The sequence below is a fragment of the Salvelinus fontinalis genome, chromosome 6 (assembly GCF_029448725.1).
Source record: "Salvelinus fontinalis isolate EN_2023a chromosome 6, ASM2944872v1, whole genome shotgun sequence".
Classification (NCBI taxonomy): Eukaryota; Metazoa; Chordata; class Actinopteri; order Salmoniformes; family Salmonidae; genus Salvelinus; species Salvelinus fontinalis.
The window spans coordinates 4,399,507-4,417,797 of NC_074670.1; the positions used below are offsets into that span (position 1 = coordinate 4,399,507).

The following is an 18,291-nucleotide window of genomic DNA, read 5'->3' on the forward strand; positions in this document are numbered from 1 at the left end:
TTTGTAGAGAAATTCAGATATTGTCTGAGCTGTTAGCTGTTTTAAAATAGCCTGTTACGAGACATATGATGGAGGGCTATGGCCATGTTACCCAACACATTTTGGTGTTTGGTATTTTATTAGGATCCCCATTAGTTGCTGTTAAAGCAGCAGATACTCTTCCTGGGGTTCACACGAAACATGACATAATACGGAATATTAATAGACAAGAACAGCTCAAGGACAGAACTACAAACATTAAAAAAATAAAAAAGAATTTCAATTTCACCCCTTGTACAAGTTACCAATTTGTACATACAGAGAAACAAGACTTTATAAGCCCCCCTCATTATATATAGCTCTGTGTCCACGTCAATTGTCTTTGGTTTACTTGGATTCTAGTGCACTACAGTATTGCACTAAACTATAATGTTGGATGCACCCTAGTCCATATTCAGGGAACTATTGTTGACTCGGGCTCTGGTCTACAGCAGTGCACTATGTAGGGAATAGGGCTCTGGTCAAAAGTAGTGCACTATATAGGGACTCGGGCTCTGGTCTAAAGTAGTGCACTATGTAGGGAATAGGCTCTAGTCAAAAGCAGTGCACTATATAGGGACTAAAGTGCTCTTTAAGAAACCTATGTCTTAAGGTCAGGTTGAGGTCAGTCCATTTAATACTGCAAATGATTTATGGGGGACAAAAATCTAACTGACCATCGTATTAATAACGAACTGTATTGGTCGTGTTTATTGGGTAAATGGAACACGAGGCTTGAGACAACTAGCATGCTATCTTAGGGGCTGTCTTGAAGGTTCTAAATATTGCGATCGCTTAAAAAAATAATAGATTTTAGAGGTTTGAAGATTGGACTGTCTTTCCAAAGTTAGTCATTCTGGAATTGATTTTAGTCAAGCTTCTTTTTAATATATATGTTTTTTAATTTAACTAGGCGAGTCGGTTAAGAACAATTTCTTATTTACAACGACGGCCCATTGGGCACCATCCTATGCGACTCCCAATCACGGCTGGTTGTGATACAGCCTGGAATTGAACCAGGGTGTCTCTAGCACTGATATGCAGTGTCTTAGACCACCATGCCACTTGGGAGCCCACGATAGATCTGAAGAGTTTTGTTACTCAACACAGGTCATTGTGTTGCTTAAGTTGCCATAATAATACAATATATAAACACCCTGAAATTGTTGACACCCTTAATAAAGATGAGCAAAAAATGACTGTATAAAGTAAATCATTCAAATACTGAGCTATATTGAATGCTCCAACAAATTGGGAAATTACATTATTTATACTAATACAATTGCTCAGAGAATGTTTTCTCAAAAGTAGAGGTCAAATTTATTGATACCCCTTGTTTTCAATACTTTTCCATGTCTAACCGTGCAAATATAGCACCACTGAGCCGTTTACTAGAATGTTTTCTGAGATTCTAGAACACCTTGTGAGTATAAAGGTACTGAGACTTATTCTAGAATGTTTTCTGAGATTCTAGAACACATTGTGAGGATAAAGGTACTGAGACTTATTCTAGAATATTTTCTGAGATTCTAGAACACCTTGTGAGGTTAAAGGTACTGAGACTTATTCTAGAATATTTTCTGAGATTCTAGAACACATTGTGAGGATAAAGGTACTGAGACTTATTCTAGAATGTTTTCTGAGATTCTAGAACACATTGTGAGGATAAAGGTACTGAGACTTATTCTAGAATATTTTCTGAGATTCTAGAACACATTGAGAGGGATCTTAGAACAGTCCTCCATACAGAATCCTTTCAGATCCTTGATATCCTCTGTCTGTACTTATGGACCCCTTCAATTCACACCACAGGTTTTCAATGGGGTCAGTCTGGAGACTGAGAGGGCCATTGCAAAAATGTTGAGTTTGTGGCTAATGAATCATTTCTTTGTGGATTTTGATGTGTGCTTGGGGGTTATTGTCATTCCTGGAAGATCCACTTGTGGCCAAGTTTCAGCCTCCTGGCAGAAGCAACCGGGTTTTTTGGCTAAAATGTCCTGGTACTGGGTCAAATTCATGATGCTGTTGACCGTAACAAATGTAGTCCCATAGCATCAAAGATCCAGCACAATATTTGACAGTAGGTATTGGGTTCTGTTCTGCTTATGCATTCTCATTTTCGACGCCACACCCACCACTGGTGTGCGTGTCCAAAGATATTTATTTTCATGTCATCTGACCAAAGCACAAGTTCCAGTCCAAGTGCCATGTATCAAATTACAGGTGTATACATTTATTGGTTGACATGAAAAAAGAGCTCTTTACCTACTGTAAAATATGGTGGATCTGTGATGCTATGGGGCTATTTAGCTTCCACTGGTTCCTGGGATACTTGTTAAGTTCAACAGCATCATAAACTTTACACAGAACCAGGACATTTTACCCAAAAAACCTGGTTGCCTCTGGAGGCTGAAATTTGGCCACAAGTAGATCTTCCAGCGAGACGATAACCCCCAAGTACACATCAAAATGGAAAGCTATTGAAAACAGGAGTGTCAAGTACTTTGACCCCTACCCTTTTGAGAAAAAAGTATAAAATATAAAATTATATAATAATAAAAATTAGCATACAATATAGCTCAGTATTTTAATAATTTATTTAATATTTATTTTTTTCTCATCTTTATCAAGGGTGTCAATCATTTTGGACCCCCCGGTAGATTTTTCAGAGGAGAAGTAACAGACAACACATTTTTCAGAGGAGAAGTAACAGACAACACATTTTTCAAGTGTCAAAGGAAACTGTTGGCAAAATATAAAAAGCTAGCTTACTATGTAGGTGTTATGTGTTGTAACAAACTTAACTTAAAACATGTACACTTTCAGACACAGTTAAATGCAGGAATGTAATTGTGTTATTGGCTATGACATATTGATTCTGTAATAAATACTTTTTTTTTCTCTTAGTTACCTCTACAACAGATAATCATATAATATTTCATCAGGATTTTACACTAAACCAAACGCTCAGATTTTTCTCAGCTCACAAAATAAACATGAATATATTGGTGAATTATCCATAATCATAACAGTCATTGTTTAAGAATGATATTTAGTGATGTTTTGACCGAACGTCACCAACATCCTGATCTAGATCACAGCACACAACCACACGTCCATTGAGGAAATTAAAGACCACTACGATTTGACAGCTTGGTTGGCATTTCAAACACTTCTCTCTCCTCTTGTTACGGTATATACTCTCTTCACATGTCTGCTGTGCCTCCTTCTAGCCATCCGTCCCTCACTCTCTCTATCCATCTCTCCCTCTCTCCATCCATCCCTCCATCACTCCCTCTCTCCATCCATCCCTCCATCACTCCCTCTATCCATCTCTCCCTCCCTCTCTCTATCCATCCATCCTCCATGTGAACGGACCTCTGTCTTCTTCCTGGGCTCAGATCACCATCCAGTGTTGGAGCTGTGGAAACCAATGGGAAAGGACAATAAATACACTAAGGTAGGGTTAGGGTTAGGGTTAGGGTTAGGGTTAGGGTTAGGGTTAGGGTTAGGGTTAGGGTTAGGGTTAGGGTTAGGGTTAGGGTTAGGGTTAGGGTTAGGGTTAGGGTTAGGGTTAGGGTTAGGGTTAGGGTTAGGGTTAGGGTTAGGGTTAGGGTTAGGGTTAGGGTTAGGGTTAGGGTTAGGGTTAGGGTTAGGGTTAGGGTTAGGGTTAGGGTTAGGGTTAGGGTTAGGGTTAGGGTTAGGGTTAGGGTTAGGGTTAGGGTTAGGGTTAGGGTTAGGGTTAGGGTTAGGGTTAGGGTTAGGGTTAGGGTTAGGGTTAGGGTTAGGGTTAGGGTTAGGGTTAGGGTTAGGGTTAGGGTTAGGGTTAGGGTTAGGGTTAGGGTTAGGGTTAGGGTTAGGGTTAGGGTTAGGGTTAGGGTTAGGGTTAGGGTTAGGGTTAGGGTTAGGGTTAGGGTTAGGGTTAGGGTTAGGGTTAGGGTTAGGGTTAGGGTTAGGGTTAGGGTAAGGTAAGGTAGGGTAAGGTAGGGTAAGGTAGGGTAGGGTAGGGTAAGGTAGGGTAAGGTAGGGTAGCGTAGGGTAAGGTAGGGTAAGGTAGGGTAGCGTAGGGTAAGGTAGGGTAAGGTAGGGTAGCGTAGGGTAAGGTAGGGTAAGGTAGGGTAAGGTAGGGTAGCGTAGGGTAAGGTAAGGTAGGGTAAGGTAGGGTAGCGTAGGGTAAGGTAAGGTAGGGTAAGGTAGGGTAGCGTAGGGTAAGGTAAGGTAGGGTAAGGTAGGGTAGCGTAGGGTAAGGTAAGGTAGGGTAAGGTAGGGTAGCGTAGGGTAAGGTAAGGTAGGGTAAGGTAGGGTAGCGTAGGGTAAGGTAAGGTAGGGTAAGGTAGGGTAGGGTAGGGTAAGGTAGGGTAGCGTAGGGTAAGGTAGGGTAGGGTAAGGTAGGGTAGCGTAGGGTAAGGTAAGGTAGGGTAAGGTAGGGTAGGGTAGGGTAAGGTAAGGTAAGTAGGGAGGATAAGTAACGTCAAGTAAACAGTGAAGAGCAGCTTACCGTAAACCTCCTAACTTCTCCGTTATCCACCAAGTGGTGTTCGTGCTCAGGCGTTATGGCGTAGGCCAGTCTCTACAGGAAGACAGGACGGGAATCAGTTACCAAAGAAACTAACTTGTCTTCCTTATACAAATCATTGTGCATTACCAAGCTGGATATTCATATTTGCTGGTGATGTTATAGCTCATCAACCATACTGCTCACATACCGAATATAGATGTGTCATTGTCAGCGTTGACATTTCTGTGCATTGATGTGGATAAAAGTGGGCATCACTTTGGTTAAAGGTGTCTGCTAAATCACCATAGTAGCATATATCAATACAAACCAGACTTCCCACTTTAAACCGGACTTATATAAACCAGACTTATATAAACCAGACTTATATAAACCAGACTTATATAAACCAGATTTACATCACAGAACTTTCCAGGTAAGGTGCACATCTTGTAGATGGCTCTGTTATGGCTCTGTTAAACCACAGACTTATATAATCCAGACTTATATAAACCAGACTTATATCAACCAGACTTATATCAACCAGACTTACATCACAGAACTTCCCAGGTAAGGTGCACATCTTGTAGATGGCTCTGTTATGGCTCTGTTAAAAACCAGACTTATATAAACCAGACTTATTTAAACCAGACTTACATCACAGAACTTCCCAGGTAAGGTGCACATCTTGTAGATAGCTCTGTTATGGCTCTGTTAAAAACCAGACTTATATAAACCAGACTTATATAAACCAGACTTATTTAAACCAGACTTACATCACAGAACTTCCCAGGTAAGGTGCACATCTTGTAGATAGCATAGAGAGGCACCATGGTCATGGAGGATATAGCCAAGCACCAGCCAATCATGTTGGCCCATATGGGAAACGTGTACGTCCCGTAGTTCGGAGGGTTAAAGGTCGCGAAGCTCACCACCACCATGAACTGGAGAAACAGAGGGTTTTGGGGGTTAGGACACTTTCCTGTTTCAAGTCATAAGGACACTTACGGACTAGCCTCTACTGAAGCTAGCAAACTGTAGTTAATGCCTAGACCTTGGTGTGCATGACTGAGAGCTGCATGGACTATTCAACTGGTTCCATTGCACCAGGTAAACTAAAGGTATTTGACATGTTTGACCCAGGTGTTTCTCTCTTTATGAACTCACCAGGAGGAAGCATGGGCTGACAAACTTCCAGCACAGTCTCCAGTACAGGCCTGGTCTCTGTCCGATCATCTCCTCAATGTCATCACTGAAGCGATCCACTCCTGAAGGGAATAGTTCAAACCACAGCAGTTAAAAACGTGTAACGGTTCGTCATCAAAACCAGGAATGGGGTCAATTCCAATTGAAAAGGTAAATTCAGGAAGTAAATAATATTAAAAAGACCATCTATTTTCAATGACTTCTCAATAGACTTAAAAGTAAAAGCTGTTTATTTCAAAAACATTTTTTTTTTCATTTTTTGAAGTATAAAATCAAATTACTTCCTGAATTGACTACCTTCAATTCGAATTGAACCCTTACCCTGATCAAAACCCTTGAGTAGTCATTCACAGAGCAAAGAAAGGGAAAGGGGACGTTTCTACCACAGCAGACAGGAAGTCTTGAGTAGTCATTCACAGAGCAAAGAGAGGGAAAGGGGACGTTTCTACCACAGCAGACAGGAAGTCTTGAGTAGTCATTCACAGAGCAAAGAAAGGGAAAGGGGACGTTTCTACCACAGCAGACAGGAAGTCTTGAGTAGTCATTCACAGAGCAAAGAGAGGGAAAGGGGACGTTTCTACCACAGCAGACAGGAAGTCTTGAGTAGTCATTCACAGAGCAAAGAAAGGGAAAGGGGACGTTTCTACCACAGCAGACAGGAAGTCTTGAGTAGTCATTCACAGAGCAAAGAGAGGGAAAGGGGACGTTTCTACCACAGCAGACAGGAAGTCTTGAGTAGTCATTCACAGAGCAAAGAAAGGGAAAGGGGACGTTTCTACCACAGCAGACAGGAAGTCTTGAGTAGTCATTCACAGAGCAAAGAGAGGGAAAGGGGACGTTTCTACCACAGCAGACAGGAAGTCTTGAGTAGTCATTCACAGAGCAAAGAAAGGGAAAGGGGACGTTTATACCACAGCAGACAGGAAGTCTTGAGTAGTCATTCACACAGCAAAGAGAGGGAAAGGGGAGGTTTCTACCACAGCAGACAGGAAGTCTTGAGTAGTCATTCACAGAGCAAAGAGAGGGAAAGGGGAGGTTTATACCACAGCAGACAGGAAGTCTTGAGTAGTCATTCACAGAGCAAAGAGAGGGAAAGGGGACGTTTATACCACAGCAGACAGGAAGTCTTGAGGATGAACAATAGTTGTCAATAATGTTGTGTTACTTTGTGTTCTCTCGTTTTGAGGAAACGACGACAGTACGTTTGAAATACAAGGATATTAACATTCTGGTAGCGTGTTTAATACCACCAACGTCAAGTCCCTTTCCTCAACTAGGCTTCTCCTCACTCAACCTTCTCTCTTTGTTCCTTGCCTGGGAGGCACTTCTCAAAGCCCAGGCACAATCCCAATGTGACTGGAGCCTATGGAGAGCAGGCAGCTGTTCCTGTGGAGGGCACAGGGGGCCACAGCCACCTGTCAGTAGAGATGGAGCCAGGGAAAAGGCCCGGAGAAGCCTGGGGCTAAAGTAGTCCGCCCTCCCAGGCTGAGGCCACCACGGCAGGGCAGCAAGCTGACCACACTGACCCTCAGAGCCACAAGGCTGGTTAGACATACACAAACACACGCACGAATGCACACGCACACATGTAAGCACATACACACACACACACAGCACTGTCTGGACCCCAATATTGATCTGACCAGCAGTATAGTAGATCAGACTAGCACGCTGAACCAGAAGTGAGCTTTGGAGACGTTATTTTTTAACCTGAATTTACTCTGGAGATGTTGCTGTAAATGCCTGGGGTTTTCAGATAACTTCAATGTTATCTGAGCAAAGCAAGCTGCTCGTACTGTAGTGTACACTCAAGAAAGTGTAAAGAGTGCTGTGTGTGTGTGTATGTGCTTACATGTGTGCGTGTGCATTCGTGCGTGTGTTTGTGTATGTCTAACCAGCCTTGTGTAAAGAAAAGACTTTACAAAAATACGGTGATGAGCTTGATGCTCCTTTTCAATAAACATCGAGGGTCTTATTCTGGTGACATGATGATGATCGAGGTTTGGCTGCCGTTTGACAAATGCAAATCTATCTGTTATCCATAATTATCTCTGAAGGTAGCCTACCTGCACTGTTGGCTAGAGCACACGTGCCAAGACCAGAGTGGGCACACACACACACACACACACACACACACACACACACACACACACACACACACACACACACACACACACACACACACACACACACACACACACACACACACACACACACAGTCCATAGACTGTTTTACAGGGTTAGGAAAACAATGTGTCATTTTGTAATTTGGGTGTACTATCCCTTTAAGTTAGAATTGAAATACACGGCACAAGGAAATCTTCCATCGGCCTAGTTTATATTTCTGACATCCAAGTATCATCAGAACCACAATAGACCCAACAAAAAACATCAATCTTTACACCACAGACTGGGATGTTGACCTCAGGTATTCAATATCAATACACTATTATTTGGATGTAATGTGTCTCTGTCCAAACACCTAAACACTAAATAGTAATATGGACCATCCACTCTGAGTGGCAGAATCCCACCAGAGACAGGCTTTTTACCTCCCGGTCCTCTGACAGCTAATGAGATAGTGTTGCATGGTGGCACAGCAGAGGAATATCCAGACTGATGTTTCATCAGACCCTATCACTGGCCTAATAGGGCATCAGCTTGGCTGGCCATGAAGAGCTAAGAGTCTCCCCTCCTCTCCTCTCCTCCCTCCCTCCTCCTCCCTCCTCCTCCCTCCCTCCCTCCTCCTCACACCTCCCTCCTCACCTCCTCCTCCCTCCCTCCTCCTCACTCCTCACCTCCTCCTCCCTCCCTCCTCCTCACTCCTCACCTCCTCCTCCCTCCCTCCTCCTCACTCCTCACCTCCTCCTCCCTCCTCACTCCTCACCTCCTCCTCTCTCCTCCCTCCCTCCTCCTCTCTCCCTCCCTCCCTCCCTCCCCACCTCTTCCTCCCTCCCTTCTCCTCACTCCTCACCTCCTCCTCCCTTCTCTCCTCCTCCTCCCTCCCTCCTCCTCCCTCCTCACTCCTCACCTCCTCCTCTCTCCTCCCTCCTCCTCCCTCCCTCCCTCCCCACCTCTTCCTCCCTCCTCCTCCCTCCTCACCTCCTCCCTCCTCCCTCCTCACCTCCTCCTCCCTCCTCACCTCCTCCTCCCTCCCTCCCTCCCTCCCTCCCTCCGCCCTCCCTCCTCACTCCTCACCACCTCCCTCCCTCCTACTCCCTCCTCACTCCTCACCTCCTCCTCCCTCTTCACTCCTCCTCCCTACTTACCCATTCTCACTCCTCTTCTTCCTCCAAGACAGGAATCCCGTTCCTCCCATCCCATCTCCTCCTTACCCCTCCTCTTCTGTAGAATCAGTAAGGGGTCCCTTCTCCTCCCACTACCCATCCTCCTACTCCCTACACCTCACCGTATAACTAGGCAGGAGAACACTTTCCTGTCCCTTTCCTCATTCCGCTCCTTCCCCCTCCTCCTGCTCCTCCCCTCTTTCTCTCCCATCCTCCCCCCACCTCCTCTCCCTTCCTCCCCCCTCCTCACCGTAGAACCAGGCGATGCCGATGGCCTCAATAAGCACTCCAAAGAGAATGGATGTCCCAGCAGCAAAATGGTCCAGCAGAGTGAACACATAGATACCACCCTGAAGAGGAGAGGAGAGGAGAGGAGAGGAGAGGAGAGGAGAGGAGAGGAGAGGAGAGGAGAAGAGAAGAGAGGAGAGGAGAGGAGAGGAGGGGAGAGGTGAGGAGAGGACGAGAGGAGAGGAGAGGAGAGAAGAGGAGAGGAGAGGAGAGGAGAGGTTTCATTTGATGTCTCTTATGTTAGCCATGTGTCATTCATGCAAATTCATTAGATGCTTGAGAAATAACTTTACACACATCTTTTTCATCCACTTACATTAGTGACACAGAACAGTGAGATGAGGAAGGTGGACACAACGATGAAGAGGGTGAAGAGTTCCCGGTGTTTGTGGAGAAACTTGAACTCATCCATCAATCCTGTGATCACTGACTCCATCCCTCCCATCTAGAGACCAGAGACAGAACACAGAACACAGAGCACAGAACATAGAACACAGAACACAGAACACAGAGCACAGAACAGAAAACATAGAACACAGAACATAGAACACCATAATTTAGCTGAACTTGGTCCTTGAACTTTACATATAGCAGGATTAGCCGGTCCTGATCCTGCTGGGTCGGACCAAAAGCCTGCACACCTATTAGCTCCCCAGGAGTAGGGTTTGTCACTGCTAGCCTATAGCATGTTGGCACCTCACAAACTGGAGGTTGATCAGTTCATAGTTTGTTCTATAATGGTGAGCGGTGTACTCACAGCGCTGTCGATGCCCAGAGTCAACAACACGAGTTCTATAATGGTGAGAGGTGTACTCACAGCACTGTCGATGCCCAGAGTCAACAACATGAGTTCTATAATGGTGAGCGGTGTACTCACAGCACTGTCGATGCCCAGAGTCAACAACACGAGTTCTATAATGGTGAGCGGTGTACTCACAGCACTGTCGATGCCCAGAGTCAACAACACGAGTTCTATAATGGTGAGAGGTGTACTCACAGGACTGTCGATGCCCAGAGTCAACAACATGAGTTCTATAATGGTGAGCGGTGTACTCACAGCACTGTCGATGCCCAGAGTCAACAACATGAGTTCTATAATGGTGAGCGGTGTACTCACAGCACTGTCGATGCCCAGAGTCAACAACATGAGTTCTATAATGGTGAGCGGTGTACTCACAGCACTGTCGATGCCCAGAGTCAACAACATGAGTTCTATAATGGTGAGAGGTGTACTCACAGCACTGTCGATGCCCAGAGTCAACAACACGAGTTCTATAATGGTGAGCGGTGTACTCACAGCACTGTCGATGCCCAGAGTCAACAACACGAGTTCTATAATGGTGAGCGGTGTACTCACAGCACTGTCGATGCCCAGAGTCAACAACACGAGTTCTATAATGGTGAGCGGTGTACTCACAGCACTGTCGATGCCCAGAGTCAACAACACGAGTTCTATAATGGTGAGAGGTGTACTCACAGCACTGTCGATGCCCAGAGTCAACAACACGAGTTCTATAATGGTGAGAGGTGTACTCACAGCACTGTCGATGCCCAGAGTCAACAACACGAGTTCTATAATGGTGAGCGGTGTACTCACAGCACTGTCGATGCCCAGAGTCAACAACATGAGTTCTATAATGGTGAGAGGTGTACTCACAGGACTGTCGATGCCCAGAGTCAACAACACGAGTTCTATAATGGTGAGAGGTGTACTCACAGCACTGTCGATGCCCAGAGTCAACAACATGATGAAGAAGATAACTGCCCATACTGAAGATCCTGGTAATGTTGCAATGGCTTCTGGGTAGATGATAAACACCAGACCAGGACCTGTATGGGACACAACAACACAGATGAATCATGTAGTTATCTAGTGTTAATCCAACAGGTAGATCACATTGACATCTGTTTTGTGACGGGAGACTTGTCTGAAGAACGCAGCAAATCCAACATTTGTGTCATCAACAGCGGTGACAATGTAGACCAGATAATTGATTTGTGCTGATAAACACATATAGATTTCCAATCAGCCCTGACACCGAGCCCAGAGCAGCTACACATTTTGATGTAGATAAATAACATGTAATATTACACGTCAGAAAGACAAGCGGACATGACATCAGTTTAGAGATCCCACACACAAATAATGATTGGCTGAAAAATCTATTGGACATGTCGAAACATCTAACTATTTTTATAAAAAAACAAAACAATCATTTCAGGTCTCCATCATTATCTGAGAAAAGTGTCCAGAACATTAACAATACTGACCATCTGCGGTCACCTTGTCCAGAACATTATGAATACTGACCATCTGTGGTCACCTTGTCCTGAACATTATGAATACTGACCATCTGTGGTCACCTTGTCCAGAACATTAACAATACTGACCATCTGTGGTCACCTTGTCCAGAACATTAACAATACTGACCATCTGTGGTCACCTTGTCCTGAACATTATGAATACTGACCATCTGTGGTCACCTTGTCCAGAACATTATGAATACTGACCATCTGTGGTCACCTTGTCCTGAACATTATGAATACTGACTGTCTGTGGTCACCTTGTCCAGAACATTATGAATACTGACTGTCTGCGGTCACCTTGTCCAGAACATTACGAATACTGACTGTCTGCGGTCACCTTGTCCAGAACATTACGAATACTGACTGTCTGTGGCCACCTTGTCCAGAACATTATGAATACTGACCATCTGTGGCCACCTTGTCCAGAACATTACGAATACTGACTGTCTGTGGCCACCTTGTCCAGAACATTACGAATACTGACCATCTGTGGCCACCTTGTCCTGAACATTATGAATACTAACCATCTGTGGCCACCTTGTCCAGTGGCACGCTGTGTTTATGGGACATGTAAACCAGGAAGGAGAAGATGACGAAGCCAGAGAAGAAGCTGGTCAGGGAGTTGATGGAACTGGTGATGATGGCATCTCTGGAAGAGAGAGTGTAGATGACAAGAACATATTCATATATCTGGTAGATCCAGAACAGACAGGGAACATCTGTTAAAGATCCTATATCTGGTAGATCCAGAACAGACGGGGAACATCTGTTAAAGATCCTATATCTGGTAGATCCAGAACAGACGGGGAACATCTGTTAAAGATCCTATATCTGGTAGATCCAGAACAGACGTGGAACATCTGTGAGAGATCCTATATCTGGTAGATCCAGAACAGACGTGGAACATCTGTTAAAGATCCTATATCTGGTAGATCCAGAACAGACTGGGGAACATCTGTTAAAGATCCTATATCTGGTAGATCCAGAACAGACGGGGAACATCTGTTTGAGATCCTATATCTGGTAGATCCAGAACAGACGGGGAACATCTGTTAGAGATCCTATATCTGGTAGATCCAGAACAGACGGGGAACATCTGTTAAAGATCCTATATCTGGTAGATCCAGAACAGACGGGGAACATCTGTTAAAGATCCTATATCTGGTAGATCCAGAACAGACGGGGAACATCTGTTAGAGATCCTATATCTGGTAGATCCAGAACAGACGGGGAACATCTGTTAGAGATCCTATATCTGGTAGATCCAGAACAGACGGGGAACATCTGTTAAAGATCCTATATCTGGTAGATCCAGAACAGACGGGGAACATCTGTTTGAGATCCTATATCTGGTAGATCCAGAACAGACGGGGAACATCTGTTAGAGATCCTATATCTGGTAGATCCAGAACAGACGGGGAACATCTGTTAAAGATCCTATATCTGGTAGATCCAGAACAGACTGGGGAACATCTATTAAAGATCCTATATCTGGTAGATCCAGAACAGACGGGGAACATCTGTTTGAGATCCTATATCTGGTAGATCCAGAACAGACGGGGAACATCTGTTAGAGATCCTATATCTGGTAGATCCAGAACAGACGGGGAACATCTGTTAAAGATCCTATATCTGGTAGATCCAGAACAGACGGGGAACATCTGTTAAAGATCTTATATCTGGTAGATCCAGAACAGACGGGGAACATCTGTTAAAGATCCTATATCTGGTAGATCCAGAACAGACGGGGAACATCTGTTAGAGATCCTATATCTGGTAGATCCAGAACAGACAGGGAACATCTGTTAAAGATCCTATATCTGGTAGATCCAGAACAGACAGGGAATATCTAAAGATCCTATATCTGGTAGATCCAGAACAGACGGGGAACATCTGTTTGAGATCCTATATCTGGTAGATCCAGAACAGACGGGGAACATCTGTTAGAGATCCTATATCTGGTAGATCCAGAACAGACGGGGAACATCTGTTAAAGATCCTATATCTGGTAGATCCAGAACAGACAGGGAATATCTAAAGATCCTATATCTGGTAGATCTAGAACAGACGGGGAACATCTGTTAGAGATCCTATATCTGGTAGATCCAGAACAGACGGGGAACATCTGTTAGAGATCCTATATCTGGTAGATCCAGAACAGACAGGGGAACATCTGTTAAAGATCCTATATCTGGTAGATCCAGAACAGACAGGGGAACATCTGTTAAAGATCCTATATCTGGTAGATCCAGAACAGACGGGGAACATCTGTTAGAGATCCTATATCTGGTAGATCCAGAACAGACGGGGAACATCTGTTAGAGATCCTATATCTGGTAGATCCAGAACAGACGGGGAACATCTGTTAAAGATCCTATATCTGGTAGATCCAGAACAGACAGGGGAACATCTGTTAAAGATCCTATATCTGGTAGATCCAGAACAGACGGGGAACATCTGTTAGAGATCCTATATCTGGTAGATCCAGAACAGACGGGGAACATCTGTTAAAGATCCTATATCTGGTAGATCCAGAACAGACGGGGAACATCTGTTTGAGATCCTATATCTGGTAGATCCAGAACAGACGGGGAACATCTGTTAGAGATCCTATATCTGGTAGATCCAGAACAGACGGGGAACATCTGTTAGAGATCCTATATCTGGTAGATCCAGAACAGACGGGGAACATCTGTTAGAGATCTTATATCTGGTAGATCCAGAACAGACGTGGAACATCTGTTTGACTGGTGTCAAAGACATGGCCAGTAGGTATTACTGTCCTCTATGGAACAGACTGGTGTTAAAGACATGGCCAGTAGGTATTACTGTCCTCTATGGAACAGACTGGTGTTAAAGACATGGCCAGTAGGTATTACTGTCCTCTATGGAACAGACTGGTGTTAAAGACATGGCCAGTAGGTATTACTGTCCTCTATGGAACAGACTGGTGTTAAAGACATGGCCAGTAGGTATTACTGTCCTCTATGGAACAGACTGGTGTTAAAGACATGGCCAGTAGGTATTACTGTCCTCTATGGAACAGACTGGTGTTAAAGACATGGCCAGTAGGTATTACTGTCCTCTATGGAACAGACTGGTGTTAAAGACATGGCCAGTAGGTATTACTGTCCTCTATGGAACAGACTGGTGTTAAAGACATGGCCAGTAGGTAATGCTGTCCTCTATGGAACAGACTGGTGTTAAAGACATGGCCAGTAGGTATTACTGTCCTCTATAGAACAGACTGGTGTTAAAGACATGGCCAGTAGGTATTACTGTCCTCTATAGAACAGACTGGTGTTAAAGACATGGCCAGTAGGTATTACTGTCCTCTATGGAACAGACTGGTGTTAAAGACATGGCCAGTAGGTATTACTGTCCTCTATGGAACAGACTGGTGTTAAAGACATGGCCAGTAGGTATTACTGTCCTCTATGGAACAGACTGGTGTTAAAGACATGGCCAGTAGGTATTACTGTCCTCTATGGAACAGACTGGTGTTAAAGACATGGCCAGTAGGTATTACTGTCCTCTATGGAACAGACTGGTGTTAAAGACAAGGCCAGTAGGTAATACTGTCCTCTATAGAACAGACTGGTGTTAAAGACATGGCCAGTAGATATTACTGTCCTCTATGGAACAGACTGGTGTTAAAGACTGGGCCAGTAGGTAATACTGTCCTCTATGGAACAGACTGGTGTTAAAGACTGGGCCAGTAGGTAATACTGTCCTCTATGGAACAGACTGGTGTTAAAGACTGGGCCAGTAGGTAAGGGGCTTCAAAGGCATTGTAATTCACCAGCTCAGCAGCAGTTTGTCCCCTTCTGTCAGCCTCTCTAATAGAGACTATCAACACTGAGGACAGCATACCAAATAGCACCCTATTCCCTACATAGTGCACTACTTTCAACCAGAGCCCTATGAGTCCTAGTCTAAAAGTAGTGCACTATGTAGTGAATAGGGTGCTTGTAGCTTACCTGTAGCAGTTGTTGCTGAATTTGTTATAGCTGGAGAACGCTATCAGCACCCCGAACCCGACTCCCAAAGAGAAGCAGATCTGAGTGGCAGCGTCTATCCAGACCTACACAACCAACGGCCGGGGGGGGCAGAGGGACAAAAGACACAGTGGGGGGGGGGGGCAGAGGGACAAAAGACACAGTGGGGGGGGACAGAGGGACAGAGGGACAAAAGATACAGTGGGGGGGACAGAAGGACAAAAGACATCGTGGGGGGGGGGACAGAGGGACAGAGGGACAAAAGACACCGTGTAGGGGGGGGTGGGGGAGGACAGAGGGACAAAAGACACCGTGTGGGGGGGGGGGGACAGAGGGACAAAAGACACCGTGTGGGGGGAGGGGGGACAGAAGGACAAAGGGGGGAGAAAAAAAGGGCTGTTATTAGAGATAATTGCAGGAAACTCATTCAAGGGAAAGATGAAAGACACTTGTGAATACGAGGTAATTTAGTAAATTGTTGCTGCATGCATGTGTCTAATCTAATTCTCAAATTGCTGCTTTGAGTCCTTAGCGGCCGTGGGTTGCTACCCGGGGGGGGGGGGGGGGGGGGACAGCTGGGGATTCTTACAGCGCCTCTTATTAAGGAAAATGATTCATATATACATTTCATCAGTCGGGATTTCATGGATACTGAAATATTACATTTGTTTATATCGAACCTTATATTTTCCTGCACTGAAAGACAACCTGTGGCATTAAAATATACAGCAATAAACATCAGCATAACTCTCTCTCTCTCACACACACGCACGCACGAACGCACACACACACACACACGCACGCACGCACAAGCACGCACGCACACACACACACACACAAACATGCACGCGCGCGCACGCACGCACGCACGCGCACGCACGCACGCACGCACGCACGCACGAACGCACACACACACACAAACAGAAGTGCACGCGCACGTACACACACACACACACACACACACACACACACATACATACACACACGCACGCACGCACGCACACACACACGCACGCACGCACGCACACACAGAAACAGAAGCGCACGTACACGCACGTACACACACACACACACACACACACACACACACACACACACACACATACGCACACACACATACACACACACACACACACACTATATGTATATACATACAACTGACTAGGTATCCCCCCTTTTCCCTAAACAGAAGGGTGCATCAGCTGGTGGAGGGTGAGAGATAAGGACTGGACCGGCGCTGTCTGTGAGAGACAAGGACTGGACCGGCGCTGTCTGTGAGAGACAAGGACTGGACCGGCGCTGTCTGTGAGAGACAAGAACTGGACCGGCGCTGTCTGTGAGAGACAAGGACTGGACCGGCGCTGTCTGTGAGAGACAAGGACTGGACCGGCGCTGTCTGTGAGAGACAAGGACTGGACCGGCGCTGTCTGTGAGAGACAAGGACTGGACCGGCGCTGTCTGTGAGAGACAAGGACTGGACCGATGTTGTCTGTGGGAGACAAGGACTGGACCGGCGCTGTCTGTGAGAGACAAGGACTGGACCGGCGCTGTCTGTGAGAGACAAGGACTGGACCGGCGCTGTCTGTGAGAGACAAGGACTGGACCGGCGCTGTCTGTGAGAGACAAGGACTGGACCGGCGCTGTCTGTGAGAGATAAGGACTGGACCGGCGCTGTCTGTGAGAGACAAGGACAGGACCGGCGCTGTCTGTGAGAGACACGGACTGAACCGGCGCTGTCTGTGAGAGACAAGGACTGGACCGGCGCTGTCTGTGGGAGACAAGGACTGGACCGGCGCTGTCTGTGAGAGACAAGGACTGGACCGGCGCTGTCTGTGAGAGACAAGGACTGGACCGGCGCTGTCTGTGAGAGACAAGGACTGGACCGGCGCTGTCTGTGAGAGACAAGGACTGGACCGGCGCTGTCTGTGAGAGACAAGGACTGGACCGGCTCTGTCTGTGAGAGACAAGGACTGGACCGGCTCTGTCTGTGAGAGACAAGGACTGGACCGGCGCTGTCTGTGAGAGACAAGGACTGGACCGGCGCTGTCTGTGAGAGACAAGGACTGGACCGGCGCTGTCTGTGAGAGACAAGGACTGGACCGGCGCTGTCTGTGAGAGACAAGGACTGGACCGGCGCTGTCTGTGAGAGACAAGGACTGGACCGGCGCTGTCTGTGAGAGACAAGGACTGGACCGGCGCTGTCTGTGAGAGACAAGGACTGGACCGGCGCTGTCTGTGAGAGACAAGGACTGGACCGGCGCTGTCTGTGAGAGACAAGGACTGGACCGGCGCTGTCTGTGAGAGACAAGGACTGGACCGGCGCTGTCTGTGAGAGATAAGGACTGGACCGGCGCTGTCTGTGAGAGACAAGGACTGGACCGGCGCTGTCTGTGAGAGACAAGGACTGGACCGGCGCTGTCTGTGAGAGACAAGGACTGGACCGGCGCTGTCTGTGAGAGACAAGGACTGGACCGGCGCTGTCTGTGAGAGACAAGGACTGGACCGGCGCTGTCTGTGAGAGACAAGGACTGGACCGGCGCTGTCTGTGAGAGACAAGGACTGGACCGGCGCTGTCTGTGAGAGACAAGGACTGGACCGGCTCTGTCTGTGAGAGACAAGGACTGGACCGGCTCTGTCTGTGAGAGACAAGGACTGGACCGGCGCTGTCTGTGAGAGACAAGGACTGGACCGG

The 18,291-nt window shown here is 46.3% G+C and overlaps 1 protein-coding gene across 3 annotated transcripts in view; it reads right to left on the reverse strand.

Annotated features, from left to right (window-relative positions):
• Positions 1 to 1,998: 1,998 nt before the first annotated feature.
• The window catches only part of LOC129856874 (sodium-dependent dopamine transporter-like), a 30,577-nt gene continuing 14,284 nt past the window's right edge, over positions 1,999 to 18,291 (reverse strand). For all 3 annotated transcript variants that reach the window (XM_055924603.1, XM_055924606.1, XM_055924604.1), the window contains 9 exons: positions 15,582 to 15,685; positions 12,126 to 12,250; positions 11,012 to 11,124; positions 9,611 to 9,739; positions 9,257 to 9,356; positions 5,681 to 5,781; positions 5,290 to 5,457; positions 4,517 to 4,588; positions 1,999 to 3,439 (listed from right to left, as the gene is read on the reverse strand). In XM_055924603.1, the coding sequence (XP_055780578.1) occupies positions 3,416 to 3,439; positions 4,517 to 4,588; positions 5,290 to 5,457; positions 5,681 to 5,781; positions 9,257 to 9,356; positions 9,611 to 9,739; positions 11,012 to 11,124; positions 12,126 to 12,250; positions 15,582 to 15,685 (936 nt within the window). In that variant the 3' untranslated portion in view covers positions 1,999 to 3,415. The remainder of the gene's footprint in view (positions 3,440 to 4,516; positions 4,589 to 5,289; positions 5,458 to 5,680; positions 5,782 to 9,256; positions 9,357 to 9,610; positions 9,740 to 11,011; positions 11,125 to 12,125; positions 12,251 to 15,581; positions 15,686 to 18,291) is intronic.